Here is a 16,178-nt window from a genome sequence, read left to right as displayed (position 1 = left end):
TAACATGGAAAGTCTCCTATTCCTGCTTCACACAGAAGGCAGGTTTGAGATCAGAACTCACAAGTATAAGGGCATATGCATATGTACACACACACACACACACACACACACACACACACACACACACACTCACTCAAGTTAGCCTCCTCTTCGGAATGAGGCAGGACATGGAAAAAGAAAGATGGCGTCATACTACTGGGCTCCAGACTCTGCCACACCAACCGATCAATGCTGAGCCCAGGGCTGGTGACGTCACTGGCTTTCCAGGGTTCGCAGAGCACTGCTTTAAGACCCCGTCAATCACGTTGCTTGAGCTACAACTGCACATTTTGGGGGTGCCATGAATTAAGAACGCTCTGTCCTCACTGCAAAGTCATGGCTAGTCTTTGTGAGTTGCTGTCCTAAAGTGGCTCTGGGTTAAGCAAGTTTTTGGTTTTGTTTTGTTGTTTTGGTTTTGTTTTGTGTTTTTTTTTTATCCATTCTCAAAGGTATTAGGAGCCATCATTTTGACAAAAATCTCCTCATATGTCAAATTATTTTCGACTTTATCAAAATTGTTCTTTAATTAACAAAGTTGTAGCATGATTATCCACCAACCCGCAAGTACTCAGTAGGCCCCACCTTACTTCCACCTTAAAGATAAAGCAGCCATGTCGGCTGACCCAGGTAACCAACCACTTCACTGTTAGCCCTGTGCCCACTGAGGAAGCTAAACATTACTGGCTTATCTGCCTCTATGTGCTTTCCAATCTTCCCGCCATCAGAGGATTCTCTTTGAGAATACCTTCTACTCACAGGACAAAGAATCCTGTAGGCTGGAACAACTGGAAGGGACTGGGGAGGGGGGAAGCAAGGGAGGCAGGGAAGGGACAGAGGGAAGATGGAAGGGAGGGAGGGATGGAGAGAGGGAGGGGAGGAGCAGAGTTGAGCTTCGCCCTAACTCTGGCAGCTTTAAAATGAAGCCAGAAGCTCCACTCGGGACTTGAACGCAGTGCACGTGGAAGAGAAATCCAACTCGTTCTGTTAAAGGGTGACACCCGATATCTTACGTCAGGGCACACTTAGAGATAAAAGCAGGTGAGGTGGTGGATGATGGCTGCTCTTATTTTTCAAGAGGCTAGAAATGGGTGCCACCTTTAAAACTATTAGCACGCGTCAACTGCACGTAGTCCAGAGTCTTCTCAGTTCTGGCATGGTCAGCCCTTTAACCAGCTCCGAGTCCCTGCTCCCTGCAGAAGCAGCTTCTCTGATCAAGGATGAAAACTCTGAACTAAGAGTCGAAGCATCATTTGCACAAGGCTACTTTCTGGGCACCTCACATCCGTCTACCAAAACAATGTCATCACCATCACCACCATCATCATCATGACCACCACCACCACCATCATCACCATCACCATCATCACCACCACCACCTTCATCATCATCATCATCACCACCATCACCATCATCATCACCCGCAGCAGCTGCAGCTCCTCACTGATGCCTAAGACCCAGAAGGTGGGTAAGGTTGCTGCTAACCTGACCCCTCCAGCAGCCTGAGCTGCACATTCTGGCCCATCCAGCAGAGAGCAAGCTTCCAGCTGGGTTCCAACTTGATTTACTCTTGGTCTCATGGTGTCTTACCTCTCAGTGCTGCCGGGAAGCCAATAGCAGTAGCAAGGGGCTTCATTATTTTGGGAGGGGGAGGCTCAGGTTCCTCCCTGGCCAGGAATTCACAGGGAGGTGGCTCACCCCTGAGATGCTACTGTGTTTAAACTTAGTATAAATCTACTATCCACCGAGACATACTGGTGAACTGGCGTTGAAGAAGGAAGGCTACCATCAGCTCTAGAAGTTATCAGAGTCAGTTCTCACACTCTCTTTAGACAGAGGAGTAAAGGATGATGGGAGAAGAGGAGGAAGAGGTGGTTACAAGAAAAAAAAAAAAAAAAAAAAGGACCACAGTGTATTCAGCAGGTTAAAAAAAAACCCAATAGAATAGACTGACTTTTCACATTGTGGGGAGTCAGTCATGAGACTGGTTCGGGCACCCTTTCCCCCATGAGAGACAGGACACCAAGCAAGGGACTTCGGTTTAGCTAGGTGATTAGATAAAGAACATGCTGTGAACGATAACAGAAAGATCATTGTAGGCTAGCAAGCTTCCAAATGAAGTGTTGCATTTTCTACGTTTGTTTTAGGCTACAGTGGCTCACTCTGCAGTATACCACATATGGATCCTGAGACTTAACGACATACTTAGCTGTCAAAGTCCTGAACTCACAGCTCTTACACATTCCCGTGCTTCCGGGCAGTCGCCTGCAGAGGGTGACGGAAAGACTACCTCGAGATGTAAGAGTGTCCAGCGAGCAGGGTCCTCGGAAAGCCATCCCACAGAGGACGCTTGCTAAGAAGCCTACAGAATGTCCCACTGTTTGCCAGAATTTGGAAACTCCTTGTGGATAATTATGAAAGGGTGATTCTTTATGATGGAGATTATACTGGATTTTCTAACAAGTTTGTGACTTCACGTGCTCGTGAGGCAGAAGTGTTCCTGATAAAGTAAACCACTATTAAAATCTTGGAAACGCTGTCATGTGAGAGAGTCGAGGGCAGCTCTGGGCAGAGGCCCCCAAGGCCGTTTCTGTGCTGACTTCTCTGTGTGAGCAGCCCCCTGGCTTCTCCTCTTCTTAACTCTTCTTGCGTTTATTAATTTAGCCTGCATGTGTCCATGTGCCATGGTTTTATATGGAGGGCACCAGAAAATGCATGGGAAAGAGTTCTTTCCTTCCTCCTCCATATGGGATTTGGACGTGGAGCTTAGCTCCACAGGCTTGGCAGCAAAAGCCCTTCTTTTTAACCCAGTGCGTGTCACCTGTGCAGAAGTTCCCTTTCTTTGCTGATTACATTCGACCATAGACGGAATGACCTGTTTGGGGACAGCACAATCTTCACGACTTTTTAAAATCTAATGAAGAGGGAACAGAAAAGGTCAACAAAGGACTTCCACGATCGGGGCTGGGCCTGATGCTCGACCACCATTGGGGAAGCTCCATTGAGTTGTATACACTATAGAAATGGACCAGGGGCAAGGCCTGAAAATGGCCGTCTAATCGTGACCCAGCAAAGCAAATCTTGCCTTAGTTCTTGGCGTTTAAAAATAGTAATTCCTTTCGTGAAACATTCTAAGCTTTTCTTCGTGATGAGTCTGCTTTACCTAGTATTAATAAACAATGGGTGGGAATGAGTACTAAAGAAATTAACAGAGGAAATGGAAGGTTTTTTTTTCCCAAGATCGATTTAATTTTTGAGCTGAGGATGTGACTGGGTTACTACTTGCACTATTAAGATAGGGAATCACTGTCTTCATTTTTTTCATAGATGAATACCACCAGACAATATTTTATACACTTACACACATTTATATCTAATTTCCTATAACATCGAGTATGGGCCTCCATAAGATTAATTCCTACACTAATTTTATATAAATCTAAACAACATTTATTGGCTTCAGAAGTTAGAAATCTAAACACACCGAAAGGCCCATCACCCTAGATCTCACCCTCCTCCTCCTCCTCCTCCTCCTTCTCTCCAGGGCGACTTGACTCACTGCCACCTGCACTGGGATATGCCAGGGAGCTCTTCAATTAAAGTGATATCCCCAACTGGCAATATTTGTGTGACAGAAGCATAGATTAGATAGATACAGATATAGATATATACATATATATAATTTAAACTAGACTAGATTTGTACCGATAAGCTGAATTTGAGGAAGGGATGAAACCATGAAAATTATATATATATATAATTATATATATATTATACTTTATATTATATAGTATATGGTATATGATATATATGTGAAGAAAAATAGTAATGTGCAAGGGGATAGACTATATAATTATTACAACAATTATAAATTAATTCAATTTATAAAAACATAACATTATTTAAATGGAGAAGGGAACTCAACCTGCTAATATAAACCACTCTCTGCTTCAGTGGTAAATGCACCTCGCGGACATTTTCTCTGACACACACTTCAAAGATCGTGTCATTCACGACACTTCCTTTTAATGTTGTTTTGTTTTTGTTTTTGCTGTCAGGCAGCTCAGTTTTAAAACAGCTTTTAATTGGGTGTGTGGGGGTTGTGGGAACAACGAAGGATTAAAAAGACTCAGGTTTTGTGTTACTCTTTTGTGCCACTAGATGGCAGTGCTAGGAAGCAAATTCATATGGAGGCGGTGGGACAGAAGGTGCCAAGTTCCAGAAATTTGTAACAGGGAAGGCAAAGAAAGGCACTTTTCAATTCTGCTTAGAATTCATTCTACAGTTGAATGAAGAACATCACAACAATAGTAAACTGCCAGTGCTAAATATAAAAAATGCAACACTTTCAGGTTGCAGCGCTGTGTACAAACATAAACACTGAGTTTCCCTGCTTTTCCATTTCTCCCCACTTTGTACCCAGGTAAGAACGTTCTTTGAACTATATTCTTCGTTGTTTTAGAGTACAAGCTAATTAGTAATGGTACTACTAATAATAATGAGGAGGAAGAGGAGGAGGAAGAGGGGGAGGAAGAAGAGGAGGAGAAGGAGAAGGAGAAGGAAAAGGAGGAGAAGGATCATCATCATCATCATCATCATCATCATCATCATCATCATCGGGAGGGGCTGGGCTACTCTTTGGAAACCAGAGCTGAGGAAGCCAGCCTGGGGCTTTTAAGTGTGTTTTCTCTGAAGAGGAGAATGATCGCAGGCTCCACAATCCAGCACAGTTCTCTGGTAGTTAGCAAGTTCTGCTCTATGATGTCACTCACCAGATTAAGCTGCTCCTGTTGTCAACTGAAAATGCCAGTGTCTTTCTGTTGGGAGGGGGGAGAGGGGCAGATGGCAATTGCCCCTCTCAAAATTTTCAATGTGTGGAATACCAGCTGTATAAACTTTACCCCAGTTTCCCCATCGCTGTGGACTGCTTCTTCCAAATAAAAGTCCTTTCCCTGGCGCATCACTTTCTCCTGGAGTGACCAGTGTTGCCCACCTATGGCCCCTGCCCTCTGCTCTTCTCCTGTTTGGCCTCTTGGTTTGTCGGATCCAGCAGGTGGTTTGAGGTTGTTCCTCTTTGTAACAGCCTGCTCTGCTGCCCCAGTGGCTTAGTGTGGTTACCCAGTACACAATGATTCCAAGCCACACAGCATGCTTTATCTCGTTTTCAGTTGTTTTCTCTCGTCTGCCTGACTTCCACTTAAAGCGCACTGACCCTAACCTTGGCTAGCAGAACCGAATTACACTCGAGCCCGACGCTTCTCGTTATTGTCCATTTTGGGGATTAGGTCATCTCTGCTGGCCCCTTTATGAACGTGCTTTTTAAGAGCAGAGTTTTGTGATTTGTGTCCCACCTCACTTAACCCTTGGCATTGCCTGATCCACTGAAGCCTCTGTAGTCGTCTGTTTCAGAAGCTTTCTTATAATTCTGTAAATGAAACAAACAGGTAATTTGGGTTCTGACGTTTTAGAAAGACTGTCCTGGCGTGGTGATGCATGCCTCTAATTCCAGCATGTAGGGGGCTGAGCAGGAGGAAAATGAAGTCAGTCAGATCCAGCTCCACCAGCCCGGGCTACAGAGCAAGCCTGTGGTGAGCTTAAGAAGCCTACTCCCACCTTCCCTTCTGCAGAGTCGGGGTACGCCGCCCTCTGAGGAGGTCAGTGCTCCACTTGGAGCTGGGTTTTTGTGCAGGGCGAGAGATGAGGATCCTGCTCCACTCTTACTCGAGCAGCTACCCGGTCTGACCACCACCATTTGCTGAGGATGCTGACAAAGACCAGACAGCTGTAAGAGCTTATGGGTCTGCAGAGGGGTCCTCAACTGTCTTCTGCTGCATGGGGGTGGGCAGACGTCTGCCTCTCACAAATTGTAATGCGTAGAATATCAACTGTATAGACTTTACCACAGCTTCGCCCATTTGACGCTGTAGGCAACGCCTTCCAAATGATAGTCCTTTCCCTGGCCAATTGAATGCCGTTTGCCTTATCGTAGGTCTGCAGTAAAACTTGACGTCCGGGATGGCAATTCCTCCTGCAGTTCTCTTATTGGTTAGGATCGATGTTTTGACCCTTTGGGTCTTTTGTGTTTCTACATGGATTGTCCTTCCGAGTTCTGTGAAGAATTGTGTTAGCATTTTGATCGGGATTGTAGCAAATGCGTAGATAGCTTTTGGTAGGGTGGTCATTTTTCTGTATTAATCCGACTGACCCACGAGCATGGGAGGTCTTTCCGCCATCTGATGTCTTCTTCCTTTTCTTTCTTCGATATCATACAGTTTTTATCATCCAAGTCTTTCACTCGCTTGGTTAGAGCTGCCCCAAGATATTTTCCGAGGCCCTTGTGAGAGGTGTCGATGACTTCCCCCATCTGTCATCCGTATACTCAAAGCCCACTGATTTCTGTGTTCATTTTGTACCCTGCTACTTTGCTTAGAGTGTTACAAGATGTCCGAGTTCCCTGGTGGAGTCTTTAGGTCTTTTATGTACAGAATCCTATCATCTGAAAATAAAGATGTCTGACTTTTCCCTTTCCTGTGTGTATCCTTCATCTGTCTTGCTGCTCTAGCTAAGACTTTAAGTACTCCACTGAACAGAGGAGAGAACGAGAACCCTCTTGTTCCTGGGCTAAGCGGGGATACTCTGAGTTTTTCCCCATCCGGCATGATTATGGCTCTGGCTTGTTACATGCTGCCTTTACCATGTCAAGGTATGTCTTTCATTCTCTCCAGGACTGTTTATCATGAAGGGATGTTGGATTTCGTCAAAAGCTTTTTCTGTATCTAATGAGATGATCCAGTGGTTTCTGCCCTTGAGCCTGTTTACATGGATGGTTACATCTACTGATTCAAATGAAAGGCTCCATGCGGGAAATGAGTTAGCCCTTTTGGAATTGTTGACCAGTGAGGTCCTAGACCCCCAAATGGCATAGGCTCTTGCCGCTGCTTTGGTTATCCTCCAGAGCCTGACTGGAAGGCCCTACTGCTGAAAAAAATCACATACTTCAGTCACAGGAATGCGTTGCTCTTAATGTACGAACCTCATCCCTATTGGCTAGCTTTCATAGAGCTAGAAGACGCTATACATTCTACTGGGAGAGAAAAATAACCGACAGTCTTACCTAAGCATAAACCCTGGGAACTAGACCAACAATAGCCCTGGCAACATATGCTCACTGGTACAATGGTGGAATAAATGGGCATTAACCAACCACTTTCTAACTGGGTCTGACACACATTCCACAAGAAGAACTCATGGTTGCTGGTATTACTTGGTCCAAAAGCCTAAGAGTGGCCTGGTCATAGGCCCCAGGAAAACCTAATGCTTCCGCTCTGCTAAGTGGACATAGTGATACATTCCCTTAGAGCTTATCTATAAACCTCAAGACTATCTATCTATCAACTCTCATTAAACAAGTTCCTTTTTATAGTGGGGAACTATTAAAAGAGAGGCCTGCAAATAAGAAACTGTGGACCTCTCTGCTTTAAATGAGACAGCTCATATACCCCACCCTGGAGCCTTAGGGACCACTGGGGAAGGAGGGGATGGGTAGGCAGAAAGACTGTCAAAGCTGGAGGGAAAGGGCACTGACAGCCAGACACTGTTTGCTGGACATGACAGTGCCTTGCGCACACAAACAAATAGTAACTGTGACTATGTGTGCAAGATCTGCAGCAAGAGATCAGGTCAGCAAAACTCCAAGTGTGCGTGGGGGAGGGGCTCATGAGATCCCATCCACCTGCTAAGGATCCACTAGCATCCGATGGCTGCTGGGAGATGGACAGTCTACCCAGCCCCAGTAGATCATCGTAAGCAGATCCAGTAGGTTTAAGTAAAAGCACATGAAGTTGGGCAGGGATGGTGCAGGGAAGGCAGAAGATAAATGGGAGGGGAAGACAGACGGGGAGTGGGGGGAGTGGATTATATGCGCATGTGAAATTATACGCATGTATGAAGTTATACTCGTGTACAAAATTCTTAAACAAAGGCATCGCTTTTGTAATGAACAAAACCCAGCAGAACTCTCTCCTCAAGTGCAGGAGCTCCACCGCTCATGAACGAATGGGACATATGAGCACACACTGTAGCAACAGTGTCGCCTCCCCCACAGAGCGCAGGTTCTGCTGCAGTGGGGCCCACCCCACCGTCTTTCAGAAACATCAGCCTCAGTCCTAAGAGGGATCGGACAGAAGAATTACATGCTTAGAAAAGTTTTAATCATTTGTAGAAGCTAGAGAAAGGTATGTTTTGTGGAGTTTTTTTTTTCACTTAGCATATGTGCATCTACATGAACATGTGTGTGCCTGCACATGTGTGTGCATGCATGCTTGAAGAGGCCAGGGAAGCACCAGATCCCCTGGAGTCAGGAGTTATAGGTGTTTGTGAGCCCCCCCGGTATGGATGCTAGGAATTGACAGGGATGGTTCTTACCTAAGGAAGCCATCTCTCCAGACCTTAATTATTATTATTATTTTTTTGTGCTGCATCACTGGGTTGAGAATGATAAAAGAGTCTCCCTGCCCCAGAAACCTAAAAGTTAGTAAGAAATTCTGAGAGGTAAAACAAGCTTTGCAGCTGCCTTTTTCTTGGGTATCAATAAAGCTGAGATCTGTGCACCTCCCAAGGAAAGTAAGTAAGGTATTTGTCCTGGGGTAACCAGGACTCTGCCCTCTCCTGCAGTGATGCAGGGAGCCTGCCCTCTCCTGCAGATGCAGTAGGGAGTTTGCAGTTCTGTCCACCTCTCTGATCTCGCCCGACAGTGCAGTTAAGTGGCCCAGCAGAAACAGTTCCCAGCTCTCACTGGAGAGTGTGGGAAAGGAGGTTCAACCCCAGGCACAGAACACGGGAGCCTAATGCTGTACACAAAATAAGGGGTGGGAGGGCACGTGAAACATGTGAGCAGCGAATTCCGCACTAGGGAGGGGGCATGAACAAAGGAGCAAGAAACAATTCGGAAAGAAGATGGATGGTCACAAGCATCAGGGAGTAAAACTGGAAGACGTCAAAGGTGAAGTTAACCCCATCTAGGGATAAAAATCCACTGCAGAAGGATGATGGACTGAAAGGACAGGAAAGCACCAGCCCCTTCTCTTGGCTTTAAGAGTCAGAAATTCATCCATCTGAGCTCAATGCAGAGCAAATGTGTCACAGAAGAAAGTCAGTAAAATAAGGCACATGCAGACAAACAAAACCCGGCCTTCCCACTGGTCAACTCTCCTGAGGGGAGCTAAAGGAAGAGCCTCAAGTGGAATCCTCTGAGGACTCCAGGGAAGGCTACGGTCAAGGAGAGATGGCAGGGAAGGAAAGGAACACCTGAAGGTCAGAGCAAGGTCGTTCCCTAGAGACAAGGAGTGAAGGAGACAGTCCCTACCTGGAAGGCATGAAGAGATGAGGGGGCACAGTCCTTGTGCCTGTGAAGATTCCCAACAGGCAGATAAAAGTTCCCAGAAACTTTTATTCCGGGAAAACATAAGGCCAGTAAATGATTACAAACATCACAGGCTCCAGGAAGGGGCAAAGAGAGCACAAGATTCAAGGTTAAAGCAAGAGTCAGGAAAACTGATTTCTTATGAGAGAAGACTACGCTCTGGCTATACATCCAGAAGCTCGCAGAGAGGCTAAGCCACACTCATCACAAGTCTCTGTGAGGGAGGGAGAGGAGGTGTGAAAAACCAGCCCAAGAGAAGTGTGTGTGTGTGTGTGTGTGTGTGTGTGTGTGTGTGTGTGTGTGTCTGTGTGTGTGTGTTTGTGTGTGTATCTGTATGTGTTTGTGTGTGTCTGTCTGTTTGTCTGTGTGTCTGTGTGTCTGTATGTGTCTGTGTATGTGTGTGTTTGTGTGTGTGTTTGTGTGTGTATCTGTGTGTATCTGTGTGTGTGTTTGTCTGTGTTTCTGTATGTATTGTGTTTCTGTGTGTGTGTGTGTATCTGTGTGTGTGTGTGTGTGTGTCTGTGTGTGTGTGTGTGTGTGTCTGTGTGTGTGTTTGTGTATGTGTCTCTGTGTATGTGTGTGTTTGTGTGTATGTGTGTGTGTTTGTGTGTGTGTCTGTGTGTGTCTGTGTATGTGTGTGTCTGTGTGTGTTTGTGTGTATGTTTGTGTGTGTGTTTGTGTATCTGTGTGTGTATTTGTGTGTGTGTGTTTGTGTCTGTGTGTCTGTGTGTGTGTTTGTGTGTGTGCGTGCGCGCGTGTGCACACCTACCCATTCAGAGACAGAGAGGGTCTGATACCAGCACTTAGTAAGACTGACAGAAGAGAGATTCAGAATAGTGTGTAGAAAGCTGCACACACAAGGGAGCTTTTTCAAGTCGTCTCTGAGAAGGCTAATCACAGAGTCAGTAATAACCACGTGACTGAACAGAGGAATTTGGGGATCTAACTCCAATCAAGTCAGCCTCCCCGTGCCTTACAGGTGTGCTGTGGAGGCTCAGGAGTCCCTGTACACAGCTCTCCTGTCCTCTTCCCCTTGACGGAAGTTCAAAGTCCGCCCTATCACACTGTCTGGGTTAAGAGGCTGGCAATGTGTTAAGGGTCCAAGTTTTAGCAGAGGAGGCCCCACTGGGTCCCCACTTGAGTCACCTGTGCACCTCACCTCTGCAGACGTCACCCTAGATACCACACAGCTGCACAGGCAGCCTTGTGATGAAGGCCATCCCAGGGGAGTGACAAGGCGTGGGCCTCGTGAGCACACTGCGAGTGCACACACAAGCCGTGTGCAGAAGCAAAGGGGCATGCCCTACTAGTTTTCTACCAGGAATCCTTATGTGAGCAGGTGTGAAAAGTCAGGCGCTTCGTGGCTCACGAAGGATCTGAAAACCTGGATCTCCTAGATGTTTCGATGGGATGGTGTCTATCAGAAGCTGGAAGAGTGTATGTGTGGAGTGCAGGCTGGACTATCAGTGGGCCAGAGTGGGGTGCCTCGGCACAGTGTGATACATCACGGAAAGCTACAGAAGTGACATATTTAATATAAACATGTGCTGAACATGGCTTGGACACAGCCCCCTGTCTTGGATTCACATGGCGCACCTCACTGACATCCTCACTCTGTATGTCAATTAAAATAACTTTTAAATTAAAGACTAACCCCACAACTTTGAGGAAAAAAGCAGGAAAAACAATATGGCTTTTTATTTTCAATGGATTATCCATCTTAAACGACACAGTCTGTGACAGTTTCAAGCATTCGAAGTGGGCTGAGGTCTGTATAATATACTATAATAGACATTCTTGTCTGGCTGCTCCTTTGACGGGCACCAAGGGAGGTGCGGGGCATAGCAGAGGTCATCACCCTATACGAGTTTTGATGTCGGAAAGAAAGACCTTGGTAAGCGGTTACATCGCACAGGCGAACGACGACTGCGGACAGCCACTGACTTGCCGAGAGGCAAGCCGTCCAACCAAGATTTGTATGCAGCTGGCTTTCTTTGCCTTGTTGTGCTAGTTCAGAGACAGTGCCTTACAGATCTCAGAGCCTTCTCTGTTAACACGCTCTATAACTTCAAAACTACACGGTTAGTTACACAAGAACACAAGAGTCATACTGCAAATTCACACAACAAATCACAGTGGTGTTGCCTAACTCACAGAAGTGGTCAGTGAAACACATGAGCTCACGAATGAACTTTGTTAGAGTAAAGATATTAAGATAGCAAACCAGCCACCAGTACTGAAGATGATGAAATGGGTCTGCATGTGTGTGTGCGCTTGCACACATGTGTACATGCATGTGTGCGCGTGTGTGTTTGTGTTTGTGTGTGCTGCATGCATGTACTCAACCAGAAATCCAGGGACAGCCATAGAGGCAGAGACCCTGACCCAGGCTTAACAGCCCCACTCCAGACTCTTAAGGGACTCACCTTGCAGACCCTCAGAAAAGTCACGCAATGCTAACCTTTTACTCCTATTTACTCTGAGGCAGATGAAGTGCAGAAAGGACACAGGCTCCCTTCCATGGCATCACAGGGCTGAACTAACTTTTCTAAGAAACCCACATTCTAGAAGTGCCACGCACAGAGAGGGACACTGTGAACCAAAGCAAAGATACACAATTGATTGCATGATAGGCCTAGGTGCTGCTGGGCTGTCCCTGGCAGGTGGGGTAGCTGGAGGTATAGCCCAAGCACAAGCAGGTCTCGGGGTACTCATTGTGACACGCCCACTGTTTGCAGCACGGGGGATTCTAGGAGAGCTTCCGAGAGCTCCTTTTCCAGAGCACCCAAGTCTATATATAGATACTTACATTATTGCACTCTCCAAGGAAGTACAGTGCAAATCCGTCGGCTTTTGTGGCTGCCAAAAAAAAAAAAAAAAAAAAAAAAAAAAAGGAAGAAACTAATCTCAATGGAAGAATATAACATCACAGATTCTACAGCGAGACTCGGGCACCGGCCTTTGCGTGGATTGGCTAACATAGCCGATGCCCATCAACAACAGAACAGTATAATGCGTGGCTTTGTTCATCAAAACCAGAAGGCTCCCCGTCTTTACCACCGACTGCAGATGTTTTTGTGGCCTCCGATGCACTCGGGAGGCTGCACACCTCATACAGAGGCACCCGTCGGGCCTTCGACCCTCACAATGACAGGGGGCCACCGCGTTTAATTTTCGAGTGTAAGGAAACTACCCACAAGAGTACTGAGCAGTTAAATAAGCACCCACCAAAAAGCACTGGGTAAATAAATACACATGTAGCGCTGAGGTTTTTAACTTACGTGTTTCTTCCAGATCCTCCAATGGCAATTATCATAACAGACACTGCAAGCTCTCGGACAAGGGACGTGGGGAGGGGGGTTCTGCCTAAATTTGAACTCCCAGTACCTCACTTGGGTCTGTGCCTGTTTGGGTGGGTATCTAGCCTGGTTCATCCACAACCTCTTTATTAGCAAAACAGAGAGGAGGCAAGCTCGTGGAGACGGTGGCAAGTAGCCAGGCATGCGGCCGGAGGCATGAAGAGTATCTGGCATGGGGCGGGGGGAGGTCTTAACAGATGCTGACTTGCAGCTGTCTGGGGGGGCGGGGATGCTGGGGGCTGTTTGCGCTCTCAGAGTCATGGCAGACAAGGCAAAGCTGTATGTCTGAGGGATGCTCCATCTCCCCCGGCCTGTCTACAAACACAAGCTATTTTGGCAAACTGCATAAAATGCTGCCTATCCAAATAAGTTCAGAATTAAGTTAAAAACTGACAGCTTCCTTGTAAGAGAAGCCGGGACACTAAGCTGGGTGGATAGGGAGGTTGGGGAGGAGCCGGAAGAGGGAAATAAGCCTGTTCAAAGAATGCTGTATAAAACTCCTCAAAGAATAAATTAAAACGTGAATCTAAAAACCTAACATCTTGCTTCCTGAAGATGCTATTTAACTCACTATGAAGGAAAACGGGTGTCAGTCCCTGGCTGGGCACACCACTTACGGGCAGGCCTGCGGGTACTTTCTTCATCTCAGGTGACTTGGGAAATTGGGGGTCTGTTTGTTCTGATGGCTTCCTACTGGGATGTTTCTACTTCAGACTGATCCCAGTGACCGAAGGTGATGGAGGGTCTGACTCCCCAGGGTGACATAGGCCTCTTTGTCGCTTTTTGGCAGAGTGATCTGACCTGAGAGTGAGTGCGGGCGCTGCCTTACCTATCCTGATGATACTGCTTAGCTCGTACAGGAGCAGGTGGTTGTCCCCGCCGGTGTCCAGGCGCTGCTCTATGTAGCTGTTCAGCTCGTACACGACTCCCTGCATGTTCGTGTCCTGGTACTTTAAACACAAAGATGACACAAGTCAGGCATAGTTGATGTACAAATGAAACCCCTTAGTCTGCAAAGCACGCTGTTTCTACGGCTTCGGTCTCTGGCTCTGGGCTGTTGCCAGAGAATGTCTAAGCACTTGTAAAACAGGGAGACCGAACACTAAACTGTGACCCCACCCCTCCTCACCTAGGATTATCTTTAAATGGCATCTGTATCAACTTATTTATATAAAACCAGCAAATGTTATAAATTACAACTTTTACCCATAATGACAGATTGCCTGGTAAGAGAGTTCAAAGGTCACCTGGGGAAAAGGTGACAGCTCGCTAGGAAAACCCTCTGAGATAATGCTGGGTAAAATATGGCCCCTGAGCTCAGGTCCCTGCACAGCAGGTGAGCTGTGTGCTCTGATGTGGCACACACAGGAGGCTCTGTCAATATCAGCAAGAAGGGTGCCCAGGGTACTCATCTAACCCTGCCCTAGACAGGCCACACTGTCCCTTCCTAAGGAATAGAAGCCAAAGTCTCTCACTGATCTCCCTGTCCCAGGCTTGCCTTACAAACTCTATTTTCCAAGTCGCAAACATTATAGGCTAAAAATAAAACACAATTCGCTTACTCCTCAGCTGAAAATCTTTCCCAGGCTTCCCACTGCACTGAGAAAACAGAGCAGCCCCTCCAGAGAACACGGCTACTGTTCACCAGGGACACTGTCTGTTACTTCCCCGTCCCTGCTCTGCGTACTCAGGGACTTGGCTTCGATGCCTCTTTGTTTCTGGGCCACTCAGACATCTCTCATTCTAAAGATCTGTTCCTTTTGATACATCTGTCATGGGTAAAAATCTATCTGTGGTGAGAACGGGGGACTCCATCGGTCACTCATTCCACACTGGGGAACGGTCGCTCCGTTGCTGACACTGTAATGGAAGGGTGTCAGTGTCTGGAGGGGTCTCAGTGAGCCCCTACACGGACCACTTGGACCACACAGTGCTTAGGGAAGAGCAGCACTTCCCTGAGTATAGGGCAGAGACAGCAAGACTAGTGAGCGACTACGGAGGCCGGGTTGCCACCCCAAGCCATGGCTTACAGCTGTCCCTGGGGATCTGGCTATGTGAAGAGCCTGTGCGTGGAGTCCTTAGAGCCCAGAACAAGCATGAGTACCGCTGCCATCTGACATCCTACTCTGACGTCATCACAACTTAAACCTCAGGATGGCAGGGGACCAAGTGTCTGCATTCACTGTCCAGAAATGAGGAGAGTGGTGTTTCTACAACAGACATCATCAAAGCTGCAACCAGAATGGTCTGATCTGTGGAGAGCTTTAGTCCTGGCCAGATCATCAGGTATCCCAGTCCTATCAACAGGGCAGCCCTCTGGCGTGCTTTCAGGTCTTTAACCATAAAGTTCTTGGCGAGCGGGCAGAAACCCAATGTGATCATCAGAGCAGACTCCTCAATAAAATATTGGGGGAAGCCAGCTCACAGGCTTGAGAGTTTTAAATCAAGAATGGGAGAGGGCAGGCCCAGGAGAGCAACTAACAGCATACGAGGCAGACTTTCTCCCTCCTTCTCCACAAGCTTGCAGCTTCCTACCTCCATAACTGTCCGCGAGGAAGGCAGCAAAACTAGATGTCAACCTCTACCCTGACCACCGGCCACCAGACTGTATCTGTGGTGATTTACTGCTGGATTCAACCTCGGGAACAGACAGCTATGACTCCCCAGCTGTTTTCTAATTTGAGACTCTTCCAGATTCCCATTTCACAAATGCACCAGAGTGGTGACAGAATAGACTCACGGGCAGTTCAAGTCCTGGAGCCGGCCGCACAGCACTGTGCAGGTGACAGCCTGAGAAGGCTCCTATGTGAATTGTTCTGAAGAGCTCCATTGAATATTAGGCTGTCCTAACAGCCCTTCTCTACTGCCAACCGAGAGTCTCTACTAACTCTGAAGTCTCCCCAAGTCCTGGGAACATGCTTTTCTGAGACTCACACTGACCCGTAGGAAAGTCGAACAGAGAGAATGACTATGTCAAAAGCTGTGTTAGATATGTGGGGTTTATCTGGTTGGGTTTATGTGTGTGGGTGTGAATTCTGAGAACTGATCCTCATGTTTGCTCTACCATTGGGCTTAATCTATGTCCTTTGGATGTGTATCTTCTTTCTGTCTCAGGAGTAGGGGGAGATTGAGATTCATCAAGTGGACACATGAGTAGCTGAGACCTGTTACAAATGTCTCCACATTAAGTCCTTTCTCAGAGTCTGGCAATAACCCTTTAATAACAGTCTGTTCCCACTGAGGTCAGCACCCAGCAGCTTCTCTCTCTCTCTCTCTCTCTCTCTCTCTCTCTCTCTCTCTCTCTCTCTCTCTCTCTCTCTCTCTCCTCTCTCTCTCTCTCTTCTTCCTCCTCCTCCTCCTTC

At 47.0% G+C, this 16,178-nt stretch overlaps 1 protein-coding gene across 4 annotated transcripts in view; it reads right to left on the bottom strand.

The window, feature by feature from the left end:
- The window catches only part of Pde10a (phosphodiesterase 10A), a 228,422-nt gene that overhangs the window by 42,722 nt on the left and 169,522 nt on the right, over window positions 1-16,178 (bottom strand). For all 4 annotated transcript variants that reach the window (XM_032894693.1, XM_032894694.1, XM_032894692.1 and 1 more), the window contains exons 4-5: window positions 13,646-13,766; window positions 12,267-12,316 (exon numbers count right to left, since the gene is read on the bottom strand). In XM_032894693.1, the coding sequence (XP_032750584.1) occupies window positions 12,267-12,316; window positions 13,646-13,766 (171 nt within the window). The remainder of the gene's footprint in view (window positions 1-12,266; window positions 12,317-13,645; window positions 13,767-16,178) is intronic.

The sequence above is a fragment of the Rattus rattus genome, chromosome 2, assembly GCF_011064425.1.
Source record: "Rattus rattus isolate New Zealand chromosome 2, Rrattus_CSIRO_v1, whole genome shotgun sequence".
Taxonomy (NCBI): Eukaryota; Metazoa; Chordata; class Mammalia; order Rodentia; family Muridae; genus Rattus; species Rattus rattus.
The sequence above is the reverse complement of the archived record's forward strand: the minus strand, read 5'-3'. Positions and strand labels throughout refer to the sequence as shown.